We start from the raw sequence: 19,101 nt of genomic DNA, 5'->3' as shown, positions 1-19,101 counted from the left end.
AAAACCCCAAACCTAAAATAAAACTTTATCTATGTCACAAACCTGCACATGGACCCCCAAACCTAAAATAAAACCCCAAACCTAAAATAAAACTTTATCTATGTCACAAACCTGCACATGGACCCCCAAACCTAAAATAAAACCCCAAACCTAAAATAAAAGTTTATCTATGTCACAAACCTGCACATGGACCCACAAACCTGCACATGAACCCCCAAACGTAAAATAAAACCCGAAACCTAAAATAAAAGTTTACCTATGTCACAAACCTGCACATGCACCCCCAAACCTAAAATAAAAGTTTACGTATGTAACAAACCTGCACATGGACCCCCAAACCTAAATTAAAAGTTTATATATATACATATATATATAAACTTTATATATATACGTATATATATAAACTTTATATATACGTATATATATAAACTTTATATATACGTATATATATAAACTTTATATATATACATATATACATATGTATATATGTATATATATACATATATACATATGTATATATGTATATATATACATATATACATATGTATATATGTATATATATACATATATAAAGTTTATATATACATATACATATATGTATATACAGATATACATATATGTATCTGTAAAAGAAACAGATATCTATATATATCTATATCTAGATATCCAGATGAGATATCTATATCTCATCTATATATCTAGATATCTAGATGAGATATAGATATCTGTTTCTCTTACAGATAAGGAAGAAAATTCTTCTTTATTCTCTCATTCATTAGTTAATATGAGCAAAAGCCAACATTATATTTTTCTTACTATTGGTCGACCAAATAAATGCGTACTTTACATATGGGCCAAATAGATACCTAAGCATACCTTAGGTAAAATCTAAACTTGGAAAACAGAAAATCAGTACATTGTTAGTAAGCAAAGTAAATAAATTTAGTCGTCTATTAACCATTTGAGTTTTTTCTGTGACCATTGCATATTCATTTTCTGCATTGGTCTAATTAGGTGTCACATTCACCCAGTGGGTATTGGAGTGAAAGCATTTATTCAAGGGTAGGTGTGTATGCTCAGTAGCATAAAAATTGTTCTATCAAGAGGGAGGTGTTGGAGGGGTTTACCCTTTAGAAATTGCAAGGCTTGGCTGGGCGCGGTGGCTTACACCTGTAATCCCAGCACTTTGGGATGCCAAGACAGGCAGATCTCTTGAGCTTAGGAATTGGAGACCAGCCTGGGCAACATAGTGAAACCCTGTCTCCCCAAAAAAGTATAAAAATTAGCCAGGCATGGTGTTGTGCACCTGTGGTCCCAGCTACGCGGGAGGTAGCTGAGGTGGGAGGATTGCTGGAGCCTGGAAGGCGGAGGCTGCAGTGAGTAAAGATCGCAGCACTGCACTCCAGCCTGGGTGACAGAGCCAGACCCTGCCTCAAAAAAAAAAAAAAAAAAAAAAAAAAAGAAAGAAATTACAAGGGGCCAGGGGTAAGATGAGCATTTAGTGCTAAGTGTAAGCTGCATATAGGTGAAATAATTTTGCCCAGTCTACTTAGTACTTAAACATCAGATATTTGCTATAAGAAAATCGTCTACTTCGGATCACATGGAATCTTTTCTTGCTGTATTTCATCTCTGTCACCTCCCAACTTTGCAGAATTTAGGCTTACTTTTATAATAGATTTACAATGTTGATATGAGTTTTGTCAACTTCTTCCCAATCATTTGCTTGTGTGAAAAATCAGGACTTGCCCATGAAGTTTCTGAAGTTTGTCTGCTTTTTTGTTATTGGTTTATTTTTTTTAATTTTTTTTCTATCCTATTGGTGGGCTATATATTTACAATAATCACAATATTTATACATTCTGATCTGTAATGCAGTCATATTTTAAAATTTGTATAGCATTAGTTTTTATTTTGTCATTTTAATTTTTTAAAGATTTGAAGATTTTGAGAATTAAAAATTTGTAGTTCATCAAAAATATGGTATTTCTCCTGAGAATTCTGACCTAAGACACCTTCTCTGCAGACTGTAACTCTCCTTGTATTTTCTCATCTACTTTTTTTTACTTTTCCCAAACCTTTCCCTCCAATTCAGGCTTCTTTCCTGATTTCTATACTGTCCACTCAACCTTGTGACTTGGCTGTCCCTCAGACAGGTCAGTCTGTCTCACTTAACAGTTAGAACCTATTCCCTACCACCTTGCACAAATAAGCAGGTAAGTGAATCCTATTCTTAGTTTCCAGTGTTCTCTGTCTTAGTAAATGACATCATCATTCAGCCAGTCGGTCAAGCCAAGTTATTCTTCCTTTCACCAAAACTAATTGCTATTCAATCTACCTTGCAAACATCTCTAGGACCCATCCAGTGTCTCCATGCTGCTAATCCCACTCTGATCTAGGTCACATTTACCCCTTACCTAGACCATTCCTCCTGGACAAGCCTAATAACTGGTCTCCTACCTCCATTCTTCCTTTCCTCCAATCTATTTGCCACTGTTTAGCAGTGATTTTTTTTCTTTTCTTAATGCTAAGTCAGATACTGCTAAAAACTCCTTGATAACATTGCCTTATTGGGATGGAGCCAGCATTCAACTAGTGTGGTGATAAGCTTATCTTTTCTAATTGGGTTGCTTAGGCCAGCATCTGGTCAGATTGATTGGTACAAATGTTCTAAGTTGTTAGTGTTTTGAATGGAACTCTTCTTTCAGACAAAATCCCTTAAACATAATTTCCTGGGCCCTCAATGATCTGGATGCTACCTAAATGTCCAGCCTCAAATGTCAATGCTTTTCCCCACAAACACTACTTACCACTAAGACCCAAATTCTTTTCACTTCTTGGATTATGTCAGTATCTGTCACCTCCAGTATTGCAATGCTGTACTCTGTGTTTGAAACATCTCCCTACACATGATCCCGTATCTCGATGTATCTAGTTAATTTCTACTCATTCTTAGGCCTAAACATAAATGTGACTTCCAGGACATTCTGTTGTGTGCTTCCACAGCATCCATTGTTGCTGTATCTTAGCATCATTACCTTATCTGTCAGATTGTTTTATCTTTGTTTCATTCCCTAGGTTTTTTTTTTTATTTATTTTTATTTTTTTATGTTTTTAGATGGAGTCTCACTCTTGTTGCCCAGGTGGGAGTGCAGTGGCAGGAACTCAGCTCACTGTGACCTCTGCCTCCTGGGTTCAAGTGATTATCTTGCCTCAGCCTCCCAAGTAGCTGGGATTGCAGGTGTGCACCACCACACTTGGCTAATTTTTTGTATTTGTAGTAGAGATGGGGTTTCACCATGTTAGCCAGGCTGGTCTAGAAACTCCTGACCTCAGGTGATCCTCCCACCTCTGCCTCCCAAAGTGCTGGGATTACAGGTGTGAGCCACTGCGCCCAGTCTTATTCCATAGGTTCTAGACTCCATGAAAACAAAGATTGTGTCTGCTTGTTACACTGAACAATAGCACAGTAGCTGGCACATAGCAAACACTTAGAAGTGAATGAAATGAATATTTGAATAAAAAGAAACAAATTTGGGGTCAGAGGTCAAATTTTGAATATGCTGATATGAAAGAGTCTGAATGGTGTTTAGGTGGAGATACCAGAAGGTTTGACATACAATTCTAAAATTTTAGAACAATAATTGGGTCTTTAAATATAGATTTGGGAGGAAGCATCATTCTGATAAATGTCATTTGAAACCTGGTGTGCTTATTAATTCTCAGGGTATTGATGTATCAGAAGAGAAGAGCAAACATCAGTACCAAGGGAAAGCCAACATTCATCATTAGCTGTGCCCTGCATTTCCCTCTTTGATTTTGTATTATCATGCCCTTTTCCTATCCAAAGGATTCACTTATATTTTTGTTTATAGTATAAGGGATTTTTTTTTTTTTTTTGAAACGGAGTCTCGCTCTTGTCACCCAGGCTGGAGTGCAATGGTGTGATCTTGGCTCACTGCAACCTCCACCTCCTGGGTTCAAGTGATTCTCCTGCCTCAGCCTCCCGACTAGCTGGGATTACAGGTGTCCACCACCACGCCCAGCTGATTTTGTATTTTAATAGAGATAGGTTTTCACCATGTTGGCCAGGCTGGTCTCGAACTCCTGACTTCAAGTGATCCACTCGCCTCGGCCACCCAATGTGCTGGGATTACAGGCATGAGCCACCGCACCCGGCAGATAGTTTTAATTTAAATTCAGTTAGACGAGTGCATATGGTACACCCATTATGTGGCGCTTCATACTATGTACTAAAAGCATGCTATGCACAAAGTGTAGGTGTACAGTGATGGATAGATCCTGCCCTAATGGAACTAACAAATTAGCAAGCGAAATCAACATTTATCAAGTAATTAAAAGTAGTTTAAGTGTTATGAAGGAAAAGTACAAAGGCTTATGGAAGTGCATATCCAGGATGTTTATAAACCAAGGGAGGTCGAGGCATAAAATTTCTGAAAGCAAGAATGCAGTGTTCCTACATTTTTACTAATATTCCAAGTTCTGAAAACGTGTACTTAAGTAGCAGCGTTTCCTGAGTTTATTCAATTTATTGCATTATCAGTGTAGTATGAATGGGAGTGTGTGATGATTTCCTTCAAATATAAAAGGAAATTTCTTAATGCTGTGTTTTCTTAAGGTAAAAAAAAAACAAAAAAAAAAGACTTTTCATTTTGTTAAAAGAGTTCCAGGCACATTTTGTAGCAAAGCTACCAATTGGAATGATGTAAATTGTAAGGACAATGTACCTTAGGTAATGTTAAACTCAAGTTTTTTATAGATACTTCATAGAAATGCTTTTTTTTAAATGGGACTCAATGAAGGGGAGGTTATCAGGGCGTGTGAGGAAGCCAGCTGTTCATTGAAAAGTAAAAGCATATGCACTGTGCATTCCAAAGTATACTAATCGATAAAAACTGCTTCAAAGTTCTCCACACAAGTATCTAAGTGGCTTTGAAAAGTTAAGTAGATTGGATGTCTTTTCAACCTCTTTCATAAGCGTACACTTTGAGTATATTTTCTTATGAGAAGTTGTATGTTTAAGAGATAGAACCAAAAAGTAGAAAATGAATTTTACAGGGGGTAAATTATTTGATGATGAAAGCAGAAGCAGAAGAAAGTCATCTGCTTTTGAGGCACACATTTGGATTAAAAGTTACTTGAATGTTAGTATTTACCTTATATATTTTACTAAATCTAGGAAAGAATAAAGAAAAACAACTCAATCTCTAGAGTCTTCTTGAAAATGGTGGGCTTAAATCAAGCTCAAGGAACTAGAAGTTCTTTGCTGTGTTCATTAGTGCCAGACTAAAGAAGCCAGTTTAGTTAGGAAGCTAGCTTGCTATGAGCTAATTCTGATATATAGAAGCAGCATTATTTTAAATTCTACATTGCCATCTTAAAAACAAGCAGCTACTTCTTTTTCATTATTTTATAAAGCAATAATATGAGCAATCAATAATATGAGCATGTATATTAACAAAGACATGCTCGATTATATTTAAGTTGGATGTTTCATACAATTTTACAACAAAAAATATTTAAACCTGAGTAAAATATGCAACTATATAATGAAATTAGAGGTATTATTTTGCACTGCAGTCAGAGATATTTCTTCCATTAATTAAACAGAATACTGCAGCAGTCTGGAAGATTAATTTATTACATTCCTATGTATTCAGCAAGTGGAACGTGATTTGTATTGTATCTTTAGCAAGTTAATATTTGGCAAGCACAGTTTTTGGAAATCAGGTTTTATCCTGATGTGGAAAAAGAATTCTATGCCAGTACCAGTTATCAGAAGTTTCTTTAAGAATAACATTTGCCTTAAGAACATAATTAATGCATCTGTGAAAAATGCCACTTTTTTCCAACCCAAGGTACAATGAGATTCACATATTTTATTCGGTATTTCTAAAACTCTTCAATTAAGGTTTTTATTTTAATTGTGGTACTGTGTATACTTTTTATGCATAACAATATGTTAGAATTAATTCAGTACCAGATTTAAATCTGTTAGGCTATCTGTTATTCCATTTTCTTTCCCAAACCCAATTTAAGTTCCACAGGCCTTTTATAGCTGGCCATGTGGTTGCAATGCTAAGTCAAAATGCTAAGACCTTTTCCCATTTTGGGGGATTATTTCTTTAAATTTTGTGTAGTTTTAAAATCTGATTTTACAGTTATTAATCATATTCTTCTGGGGGTACATATATCTGTACTTAATGGACTAAAGTTTAGAATATTTAAATTTAAATTAAATATGGTAGTGAGATTTGTTCTGAAGAGAAACTGGTTATATTTAGGATATAATGGTGTTTTAAAGGAAGGCATTTTTTGTGTCATATTTGTATCCACACAAACATTACTTATAATTTAGTACTAAATTATAACTCAAGATCCTCTCAGTAAGGAAGTTCTACACCTTTTTCTTGAATAGCCAGCAAGATAAGTACGATTAGGAATTGTTGCTTTATAGCCGTTGCTATGCTGCTGTAAACAACCTATTGTTTCAAAATGTGGCTTTATTTGAAGTCCATTCTTGTTGGTGAGAATTGACTATTAAATATTCCTATTAAAGAATGCCAGTAGATTACAACTGGGAACCTCTCAGTTGGAAACACTTGCCATTTCCTCTTGTTTATTATTATAGTTTTACAGAATATACAGTCAGATTTTTTTTCAGTTTCCAGCCTTGCTTAAATGCCTTTTTTTATATGTCCTTTTGATCTTCTCCAAAACTAGCAACTGGTATTATATGCCTAAAGTATATGTCAGGCTTCATAATGAATTGTATTATTACAACTTTTTTTGTGTCCTACATTGGACACAAGTTAATATTACTTACTGGTCCAGAACAATTCACTTTATTGCATAAAACTGTTTTAGAAAAATTATAATTTTCAAAATATCAAATTATAATAGATACATTATCAGTTAAATACATCATCAATCAGTATTTACTAAATAAACATACTTGGAGCTATTAGCTAGTGCTGAATAATACATAAATTTTATGTGCTATGAACTTAAATGTAGAACAGAAAATACTATTATATACACAATAAAGCACAAAATAGTCTGACAATAGTATCATCATTCATATTTTCTTAAAATAATCTACTTACTGTTTCAAACATTGATATGTTTGGATAGATCTGAACTCTTTTGAGAGAAAATTCTAGTTACTCTGTTAGTTCAGATCATTATTAATGGCAAGAACAAATTGCATAAGGGAATTAAACTCCAGAGTTTATGGTAAGCTATTTGGTATTTCAGAAATTCTACCATAGTATCTCTCTCTGTGTATATGTATTTTCTCATTCACCCTCACTGTGAGGTCTCTTTTTTTTTCTTTTTCTTTTTTTTTTTTTTTTCGGAGAGGGAGTCCACCTCTGTTGGCCAGGCTGGAGTGCAGGTGCAGTGGTGCAATCTGGGCTCACTGCAACCTCCGCCTCCCAGGTTCAAGCAATTCTCCTGCCTCAGCCTCCCAAGTAGCTGGGATTACAGGCATCTGCCACCCCACCCAGCTAATTTTTGTATTTTTAGTAGAAACGGGATTTCACCATGTTGGCCAGGCTGGTCTTGAACTCCTGACCTCAAGTGATCCTCCCACCTCAGCCTCCCAAAGTGCTGGGATTACAGGCGTGAGTCACCATGCCCCGCTCTCATTGTTAGGTTTCTGATCAGCATAGAGGCAAGGTCATTATTGATGACTGTTATCCTGAGATTCTAGCAAGGTGCTTGGTATCATGTAGGTACTGAATGAATAGTTACTGAAAACTAAACAAGGAAAGATTTTAAATAAAAATTTTAAAATTTAGAATTTCTTTAACAAAAATTTAACTAAATCTTGGCTGATGTGAATGATGATAAAGAACAAGAGAAAGAAGAGGAGGAAGAGAAATCCAAACATTACACTGAAATCACCATTATTATTATCCCTATTTTATAGGTAATGAAATGGAGGCTTGGGGAAGTTAGGTAATTTTTCCAAGTCTCAGAAGTAGTAAATTGAAGATCCAGGACTCTAATTACTGTCTGTTTCTCAAGACTAAGTAAACTCTTGTTTATTCTTACATACTTCGTGGAGTAGGGAAGTTGCCAGTGATTTGAAAATGTTATGTATTTATTTTGGGAGGGTGCCATGCAAGTTTATAATGCAGTTCTAATTATTATTTTTTCAGTTCAAAAAATGTATATTTTCTAAGCACATACTATCTAGGAAAAAAAGCTTATGGAAATTCTTAGTAATGTAGGGATTAAATATAGCTATGTAAAAATTCACAAAGTGGTCTGTAAACAAGAAAATAGAATTTACTATATTTATTGAAAAGGCAGTAGAAACTGTAATCATGTCTAAATGGTAAGAGTAAGTCAGTCAGTATACACACATGAGACCAGCACACAAAGAATTAGAAAAATTAAAGAGGCCTCTTTAGTATGTGACAAGAGCTAGTATAGGTACAATTATATCTTAATACATACCCAGATGGCATATTCCCAGTAGATATTACTAATTTTCCTGAAGTTGATAGATAAACAAAACTCAATTATCAAGACTCTTTCTACTTTTAATATTATCAAAGGTATCTTTCTCTGGACTCTTAAAATTTTTTCACACTGGTATCATCAAGTAGCAGGTCAAAATTTAGGGATAGAGGATGTGTTTCAAGAGAAGAACAAAATTTTTTAACTTTAATTTTTCAATCTCTGTCCCTTTTGATAAAATTAACTGAATTCAGCCTGCCAATTGCTACTTAGACACAAAAAAGAGAAATGAGACATTAGTTATTAAGATTTTGATTTTTATTCCTTTATGTTGTGATTTCCTTTATTTCCTTTAAGTAGTTAAACTGCAACAAAGATTTTTTTCTCTCCAACTGTACTTCCATTTTACCACTTATAAAAGTCTTCAACTTAGAGGAAAAGACAGTTCTCTAAACAGTGATTTGGTTTTAGTGCTGTTTTACCTGTCTCCTTATTCTTTTAGTCAGTGTATTCAAAAACACATTTCTTGCAGCCTTTGAAAGCATAGAGCCACACTTAGTTTTCCAGGAAGATGCTTTCTTAATGTGAATTAGCTATTCTTCATCTCACCAGAACATTCTTCAAAGCTGCTGTTCCTGAATTCATGCTTGATATCCATGGGTGGATCCTGATTTCTGAACATTATCTACCTAGGCATGGATGAGATCTCTCCATGATCACTGATACTGCTCATGGCAATCTGTCTACCATTTGGAAAACAGGCTGGGGCAGAATCTGGAAGGGCAGCCATCAGTGGGAGCAGGAATGATGCTGCCAAAGGTTAGGGGTGGGAAAACATAAACTCTTCTACAATAACTGTTAGTTATCTCAAATGGTGCCTTACCTTCACTATCAGGCTCTGTCCTGCCTGGTTTCACTGGAGACAATGCCAAATCCTGCTGTGCTTACTTATTACTTTGTTTTTGCATTGCTATAAAGGAATACCTAAGACTGGGTAGTTTATAAAGAAAATAGGCTTAATTGGCTTATGGTTCTGCAGGCTGTACAGGAAGCATGATGCTGGCATTTGCTCACCTTCTGGTGATGCCTCAGGAAGCTTGCAATCTTGGTGGAAGGGGGCGCTGGTGTGTCACATGGCCAGAGTGTGAGCAAGAGAGGGAAGGGAGAGGTCTCAGACTCCTTTAAACAACCAACTCTAGCATGAACTAACAGCAAAATCTCACTTCTTACCAAAGGGATGGTGCTAAGCCTTTCATGAGGGATCTGGTCCCATGACCCATTCATCTCCCGCCAGCTCCCACCTCTAACATTGGGAATCACATTTCAACATGAGATATGGAGGAGACACAGATCCAAACCATATCAGATTACAAACACTGTGCGTGTAAGCAAAATTGTTTCTGCTGGTCTGAGCCACTTGAGCCCTTTCCCACTAGTCACATGGAACATCTCTTCTTGTCCCCCATCTCCACTGCTGCTTCCTTCCTACAGCCCCTGCCCTGCCACAGCCCTTGGAACCACATCGGGTGCTGGTTATCTCCTGTCAATTCTTGTTACATTTGATTTCCCAAAGACGTGGCCCTGTGACCACACACACCTGTTTGAAGCTCTCCCCTCTTTCTCTGGCACCCGTTGGCTTGACAGTCTCCCCTCCTGATGCTCCATCATTGTTATGCTTCTTCCCAGACATATTCACTAGTTCCTTTGCCTCTTCCCACCTCATAGATGTTCCTGTGCCCCAGGTTTCTATTCTTAGACATTTTCTCTTTTCATTTAGAGTGCTCATCAAGTAATCTCATCAATGTCCAAGACTCCAATTACAGCTTAAATGTTCATGACTTTTCAATGGCTCTCCTAAACTCTAGACACACATATGTGACTGCCTACTAGACCTAAATTCTTAGGTACACCTTCCTACCATCTACATTATTGCAGAGCTTAAATAATCAAATTATAAATTATACAAATATAAAAAATAAGTAATTTTATAAATTTATTAAAAATTGCTTTTTAAAACCACTTTGTATGTCTTCTATAGTGCTAGTTCTTAATATAGATTCCATAGATGTCTTAAAAGATAGAAAAATTGTAGCTTATGAAGACACTGCAGAATTCTCTCTTAAAATAGGTATATATAGTGCAAAGGATTACTGCCATTGCAATATTTCACCTAATCAAAGATTTTATCCAACCTGTATAAACGGATATCTTTTTAGATAAGAAACTGGTGAAAATCATAATAGTGGCATATGTTGAGGTCACATAGTGAAGTTATCTACGCAGAACAGACAGTATTGTGGAGAATACCTAGAATCTTGAGAATTTACACAAATAGTAATAACTTAGATCTGTATAGCAAATAATATACATATCAGATTCATTTAGTTTATGTAATCTTTATAATCTGAGAATAATGAGTCAAGTGTTATCCTTAGTTTACTGATTATCAAAGAAAAATACAGCTTGGAGAAGTCATATGAATTTTCCAAATTTATGCTACTTATAAATGGGAGAGCTAATAAAAGCCACCTGTCTGGGTGTAACCCTGTACCTATTTCTTCTAAAGCATATTGTTTTCTAAAGAAAGTAGCTACATTTTAAATGAATATATAAGGAATACATCTTGAATGAAGACAATATGCATTTTATAATTTAGATATTTCTGTATTTCATTATTCAGAATTCATTTAAAAAGTCTCCTTGTTGGCATGGACAAAATTGGCAGCTAATCCTATCCCTTAAATATTTTCAATGGTCTTCAGCTGCTGGCGTGAAAGTTCAGCAAAGGCCAAGTCACAAGGCTTTGAAGTTTGTCATCTTTTTTATCACTGCTCAGATTGTCTTGAAGACACCAAGTAATACATGGATCAATTATAGTTAAATGACTGCAAGTTGATCTTATCAAGCAGTTAGTGGGCAAGATTTCACTTTTACCATTTTTACTGGTAATGATTTAGAGTGTAAGAACACTAGGAATTTAAATCTACTTAGTTTTACTTAATCAATGATGTATTTGTTCATTTAATTTAAAACATTGTTTTTGGAGAAGGAAGAGAACACGAGAAGTTCTTGATCCATAAATAAGGCGTTCAGAAGGAGACCAGTTAAACTAAATTTTGACTGTAATTCAGAATTGTGTAAAATGCCCTACTTTATTTTAAGCTCATTATTTTCAGAATTCCTTTACCAAGATAGCAGAAACATAGCTTTATCTATTAAATTATAAATGTGGTTTTTTTTGTTTTAAACATAATCAATTTATAAGAGCTCTAAGACAAATAAAACTACATTGAGGTAGAAATTTAATAAAAATTAACTTTATGTAACTTACGTTTATGTATTCAGTTTATTTAAAGTAGGTCATAACCAAGTATTTCTGGGTTGTGTGGCCAATAGCTTTGCTCCTAAATCACAAAGATGTTTCTGTGTGTGACACTTTAAATCCCTGGAATATTTTAAATGTTCATTTCAAATAATCTATAACTTTGAAACAGTTCTTTTTTCTTGAACACATTGGTCTGTCACATCTAATAGGATAACCAATTAGTTGGTTATCCTAATTCTAATATGCTTCATAACTAGTGACATAAGATAAACATATGGAGTATTTATTACTCTGATAAAAGATACTGGTTAGGAGCAAGACAGTTTTTACTTTGCAATCATAAAAACATAGCGTCCTGCGTACATTAGGCAGCTACTTATATAGAGCTAATCTCACTCTTTTTCGGACTCCAATATTTACCATAAAAGTGCTTTACAGCATCTATATAATTTTTTCTTCTTTTTGTCCCTTCTTTGTAGTTATTTGAAATTACAGTGCCTCTCTCTCAAGGCCCCAAACCAGTAACAATCAGTTTTGCCAATCACACTTCCTGCCGATGCATGTCTAAACTGGATGTTTACAGACAAGTTCATTCCATTATTAGACGTTCCCTGCCAGCAACACTACCACAGTGAGTATGAATTAAATCTATTTTTTCTGCATCCTCTACTAATATTAAATTATTTTCAAGTGAACATAAGTTAAATAACCTCTGTGAAATTTACGGTAATATACTCTGCTTCAAATACAAAACAAAGACAAAATTTTGTATAGTATACAATGAAAATAAACTGAAAATTAAAATTCAGTGGGAAGCGTATTTTAGAGGCAAAGTAATTCACAATATAAAAGAAGTATGTCTGTGAAACAAAACACATTCCACCAGTGTTCATAAAATATCAGTAAGGTAGCTTAATTGATTTAACATTCCTGAAATCAGGTATGCTAACTCATAAATCATATTAAAGTTCAAAACATTTCAGCCTTGATAAGATTTTAGGCCAAAACAAAAAGTAAATATAAATAATTTTATATCTATTAGCATTCAGTTGCTTTCTTCAATCTCAAACATAAAAATATATATGTGTGTGTGTGTATATATATATATGTATCTCCATGTTTCTTATTTCAGCAATATTTGAATAGTGAAATAGTGCTTAATTACTTGAAAAAAATTTCTGTTAATATCATTTCAAATTGACATTCAGACCATTATTTGTTATTCAGGTTTCCTTTCCATCCTATTTTTTTGGAGGGGCAAATGGCAGCATATACCTCATGTGATCATATAGGAGAACTTATCACGTTCTCCTGTATGATCATGTTCTGACCCTGTGAATAGCTGATAATGAATTAATATGCATTACTGCCTAAGACCTGAGAGTTTTCTGCCCCAAAGTAGGGATGCAACCCTTTGTTCCTTAGGATATCCGGTGCATATGGATGAAACTTACATAACTCTAGCATTTGTAACAAATGTATAAATAAATTGATCAAAAAACATATATATTACAAAAAATTTAAGAAAACCTTACATTTTTAGAAGACTCAACAATAAATGTAATATGCAAACCATGGTCTTCCCCACTGAATCACGTTGTACTACTCTGCTTAGCGTGGCAGATAGGGGGACCCCTTGTTTGTCCAGGGACAGTTTAGGAAAACCTGGAGGATAGCCTAATTTGAGTGACAGAGATCTGTCCCCTTTTATGTGAGAAAGCAAAGATCTTACAGACATTTGTGAATAAATGTATGCTAATACAAGCAAGAGACCACTACCATCTGAACTCAAGAGGATGCCGTATGTGCAATTTCATCTCCGCAGGCTAGAGAGTTCTGTTCACCTTCCTCAGCCCCGAACAGAAGCCCTCAGTGACTCCTCCATTCTGAGAGCTTTAGCCATTATCTCCATACTCATGGTTTCCAAAATGACATTTGAAGATCTAACCATATTTTTGACTTATAATATTTTATCTAAATCTATCTTCTATTGCTTTGCTTGTAATTATATTAGCTGTAAGTACAAAGAGAAAGACTTGTTAAACCCTTTATTTCTACATTATTCATGGCAGTGTTTTCTCGTTTTCTTTGAGGCCTTGAAATCACAGAGTTGTCATTACTTCTTCTTCTTCTTCTATCCCATCTAAACACAATTGATTATTTTGGAGGAGGGGGAGATATGTGTTCCAAGCTAAACTTATATTTCATTTCCATCACTGCCATTATCATCCACTTCATTATGCATGTCTCTGATCTAATGCAGTGATATTAATACTAGTTTTCAAGCATCAAGTCTTTCTCCTGTTGTATAATGTCACTGTTTTATGAAGTAAGCTTTAAAAGGCATCGTTTCATTCATCTCACCAGAAACAGTGACTTTCAATTGCTCAAAGAACTGAGCACAAATTTCTCACCACCCTATTCTGGTGTCAGCCTTCCTTTCTTGTTTTGTCTTCCATTATTCACTCAGTCTGTGTTTCACCAAGTCCGATTCCCAGAACGCCAAGCTCATTTCCTGCTCTGTATCTTGTTTCTATTCTGGCCCTGGCTTGTGTTCTGCCTTTCCAAAGCCCTCTCCATTTCTCAGAGTTCAGGTAAAGGTCTTTCTCCTGCATTTGTCTTGTCCGAATACCACGGCCAACTTTGCTTCTTGAATACCCATAGCACTCACTGGATTAACTTCATCCTCACATGGCTTTATCAGGGTCTGCAAATGTTGCATGTGGAACTGGATTATGAGAGTGTTTCCAGTAAGTTTATATTCTCTGCAACATTCAGCTAACAACACTCAAAAATACTTGAGCCATTCCTGTGCTCTCAGCCCCTTTACCTGCACTGTCTGATTTAACCCTTAACAAAATCATCTAGAAGGTCAGCAGCAGCATTTGCCTTATTTTACAGATGAAGGTGGAAATCACACTCCAAAGCTGTTGGCTAAATAATGTACATAAATGCTTGTTAAATAAAATGACTCATTTCCTGGATGTATTTTATAGCATTTGCCATGTTTTCATCATTACTTATTCATATAACTACTATCCTATACACTGTTTGAGGTCAAGAAGAGACAGGAAGCTACAGCAAAAAGAGCCTGAGTCTTAGAGTAAGCCATACCTGATTCTGAATTCAGATTTGCCACTAATTCATTCTCTATGATCAGGTGGGTGTTTTATGTCTCTGAAACTCAGTTTACTTATATATAAACTGTAAAGATGTAAAGAGGATTGAATGAAGTACTGAATGCTTATGCAATGCTTAGCAGAGTGTCTGGTATCCAGAAGGTAGTCATTAAAGGGCAAATTTATTATTACCATTAACATCTAAGTCTGATTCATTTCCTCACCCATGTGTTTTTCAGTATTTTTAAAACCACTATCTACAGTAAGAAAAACATTTTATATTCCAAACCAGGATGTGTGGTATACACACACATAGTGTGTCTCTGTGTATATATATATGTCGATATTAGAGAATTTTAAATTAGCTAGATAACTTCACATGTAATTAATTATGTATAAGCATAAAACTAAAACAAATTACCGTTTAAAAATATTGTCCTTAATTATAGTGCTGCTCAAGCTTTCTCATTATCACAACCCCAAGGATCCTTTTATAATCATTTTTTCCCTAATCACTTTCCCCATAAAATTTTAATATAACAAATATACTCTGTCTTTATACTATATGTATCTCTGTGCTTTATACATAAAAAGGAAGTGTAAAGTTTACTTTTTTATTCAATGTAGTGTTAAATAACAAATAAAATGTTTAAGTTAACATTTAAGTTAAAAATTTTTAATCTCTTAACAGCTAACATAAATTTATAATTGTATTTGCCAGGAAACTTTTAAGGTAATCTGTTTACTTATATAAATTGTAATATATCAAATTACGTATGCAAAGTAACAATTGATATGAATATATAATACAAATATAATAATTTATAAAAACATTCAAAATCACTATTTTTCCAGCAAAAGTAAAATAATTTTTAAAATAACTTCTTTAAAAAGATTTGGAGAGCTTAACTATTAACTTTGCTCAGTATGAGAAAACTTTTAACTTATATAGATGATAAATATTAATTTAGATATTGTCAACTTTTTCTTTTCATCATTTGACATGTAATGGTATGACTAACATTTGTAGAATTAATAATAAAATATAAATTATTATTATTTAATTCTCAAAGCTCAAGTCACACATGAAAACACCAAGGACCAAGCATAAGCAATATCCACAGGGCAACCAATGGCAGCCAATAGGCCCACATAGGTACCACTCAGTATATGTTTGAAATCACTCAGTCAATCAAGAGAAAATCCTCCAGTCATAGCCATCTAGTCACCATAATTTCATAGCTCATATATTGCAAACACTTGGGGTGTGTTCCGTTGCCAGTGCTGTTCATGTAATGGCCAATAAAACCGAATAGAATTTAAGTATTAAGGAATATTATTTTCTTGGGTTTTGGAGAGCCAAAAATCATTGAGATATTAAGATTTTAGCCCCATCCAGGCCTCATACCCAATTTTTACCCCCTTAGAGATGATTTTACTCCCTTTATGAATATTTGCCTTATTATTACATGTGATATACCCAAATAATTTTTTCTATTCTGTTTTTCTTTGTGAAAATATTGGTCTCAACCCTTTATGAATTATGGCCCACAATTCAATAAAAGCTACACTAGTGATAATATATATATGATGGACATGTGACTATGTTATAAAATTCTAACATTTGTTAAGATTTAAGAGGAACAATCACCACCACGGTGGCTAAAATTAAAAACACTGACAAAAACAAGTGTTAGAATGTGGTGCAACCAAAACTCATATGTCACCAATGGGCATTAAAATTGTTCAATCATTTTGCAAAACAGTTAACAGTTTCTTATGAATTTAACATGTACATATTTCCACACAAATAACTTGTGTACAAATGTTCTTTATTAGTCAATAACTGGAAACAACTCAAATGCCCATGAAAGATGAGTGGATTAACACATCTTAGTATATGCATACAGTGGAACATTGCTGAGCAATGTAAAAAGAATGAACTACTGATACACACAAGAACATAAAAGGATCTCAGAGACATTAAGTTGAGTGAAATAAGCTTGGCTAAAAACAGTACATTCTCTATGATTTGATTTACATGAGGCCCTTAAAAGACGCAAATGTACTCTAGAGTGAGAGAACGCAATTCAGTGTTTGTCTGAGGATTTGGATCGGGATTGACTGAGAATGGGCAAGAGAGACATTGTGAGGTGTTGGAAACATTCTTTATTTTGATTGTGACAGTAGTTAATGTGGATACATAAACTTACGAAAAGATGATAAATTCAAAATAGGAGCATGTTATTGTATGCAAATTATTCCCCAATAAAATTGATTTTTGAAAAGCCTAGAAAAGAATTCCTTTATTAAGTATAATTTTTTAAGTAGCTTAGGTTTCAGATAGTAGATTTCTCTTTTTTCTTTCTTTTTTTTTTTTTTTTGAGACAGATTCTCACTCTATCACCCAGGCTGGAGTACAATGACATGATCTCAGCTCACTGCAACCTCTGCCTCCTGGGTTCAAGCAATTCTCTGCCTCATCCTCCCGAGTAGCTGTGATTACAGTTGCCTGCCACCATGCCTGGTTAATTTTTGTATTTTTAGTAGAGATGGGGTTTCACCATTCTGGCCAGGCTAGTCTTGAACTCCTGACCTTGTGATCTACCCACCTCGGCCTCCCAAAGTGCTGGGATTACAGGCGTGAGCCACCACGCCCAGCCAAAATAGTAGATTTTTTAAAACCTTTACAATAACATTTTAAGTCAAATCTTTAATTGATTAGGGAGGGAGATTTCCCACAGTCATCCAAAAACTATACGTTGAGTCACTAAGATAAAGAACGCTTCTAGATCCTATTAGAGAAAACAAAGATGTGCTTGGCTGGCTCTGAACTTAGAGCACTTATAGTCAAGTAAGAACAACACATATTATAGTTACATTGTTATTGTTTTATTTTACTAAATATTACAAAGCACCAAGCATCTGCCACACATTGTCTCATGTTCATACAAATACTGCCGGTGGCTCCATTCGTAATACACATCACATAGTACAGGGCTGAAGAGTGTGGATGCTGTAGGCAGCTTCCAGTTTTGAGAATTTAGTCTCTGATTTCTCTTTGAGTTTGAGTAGGTTCTGTAAACTTTCTTGTGACACATTTTTTTTTAATCTACAAAAGAGCACATAAGTAAGAATGTTACATATAACATCATACAGAATATTTATAAGCTAATCTTCACTGAAATCAATCTGTTCAATAGCATTATACCATATTTGACATACCATACCATGTTAATCTGATATTGTAGAATAGCATAATATAATAATAATAACTCCTAACTCAAGGATGTTGTGATCTTTATAACCAGCAATCCATGTTAAATATTAGCACAGTGCCTAAAACATATTAAGCATTCAATAAATGATCGCTACTATTTTTACTAACATCCTACAGATTTGGAAATTGAGTCTTAGAAATGTTAATGTGTACAATGCTAAAGAGCCAAAAAACTGCCAGGAAAATATAAAAATTAAAATCATTTTATTTCTGTAACCCATGTGTTCCCCCCAATATCTTCTAGCATTTCTATTATTTACAGAAAAACTTTCAAGTCTCAATATCAGAAAGTTTCATAAAAGCCAGAGGAAGTAGCAATTCTCTTTAGCAGACAGAGTTAGATACCAATTTTCCTATTGGTGTTCTCACAGATTATTTTTTCCAATTATTTCCTCTCATATTTTCTTCAAATTTAACTCCATGTATTTCCATGGGCCCTTTAGTAGAGACTTTCTTTTCATGGAGGGAGCCATTTGTGATTAAGCAGCGATCCCCTAGATTTTCCTCCTTGGTAGTAGTGTTTGTTTATTCATTCATGAGACATTTATGTCAGGTCTTCTATCTCCATAATACTGTATTAGGAAATGTGGGGTATTTTTAAATGAATAATATAATTCTTTAGCTAAAATAACTCATGTAATAGAGTACAAACAAACATAATATTTCTAATATAGTAAGTGTCTAAAACACTATGCTGTACTTCATTCACTCATTCAACAAATAGCATTTGTGTTTCTGCTAGATACTAATAAGGTGCTAGACCACAGAGATAGAAAGATACGTAGAATTGTTACTCCGGAAGAAATTCCATTCTTGAACCAGACATGTAAACATATGACTGAAGTCAGTGAAATCAGTGTGGTGAGGAAGCATCTTGGAGACATGGC

General features: G+C 34.5%; 1 protein-coding gene across 1 annotated transcript in view; it reads left to right on the top strand.

Annotated features, from left to right (window-relative positions):
* Positions 1–19,101, top strand: part of VEGFC (vascular endothelial growth factor C) — a 127,507-nt gene that overhangs the window by 87,211 nt on the left and 21,195 nt on the right. The window contains exon 4 of the mRNA XM_031009899.3: positions 12,295–12,446. Coding sequence (XP_030865759.3) covers positions 12,295–12,446 — 152 coding nt within the window. The remainder of the gene's footprint in view (positions 1–12,294; positions 12,447–19,101) is intronic.

This window comes from Gorilla gorilla, chromosome 3, assembly GCF_029281585.2.
Source record: "Gorilla gorilla gorilla isolate KB3781 chromosome 3, NHGRI_mGorGor1-v2.1_pri, whole genome shotgun sequence".
NCBI classification, from domain to species: domain Eukaryota; kingdom Metazoa; phylum Chordata; class Mammalia; order Primates; family Hominidae; genus Gorilla; species Gorilla gorilla.
Note: the sequence above shows the minus strand (reverse complement) of the source record. Positions and strands in the feature narration are given on the sequence as shown.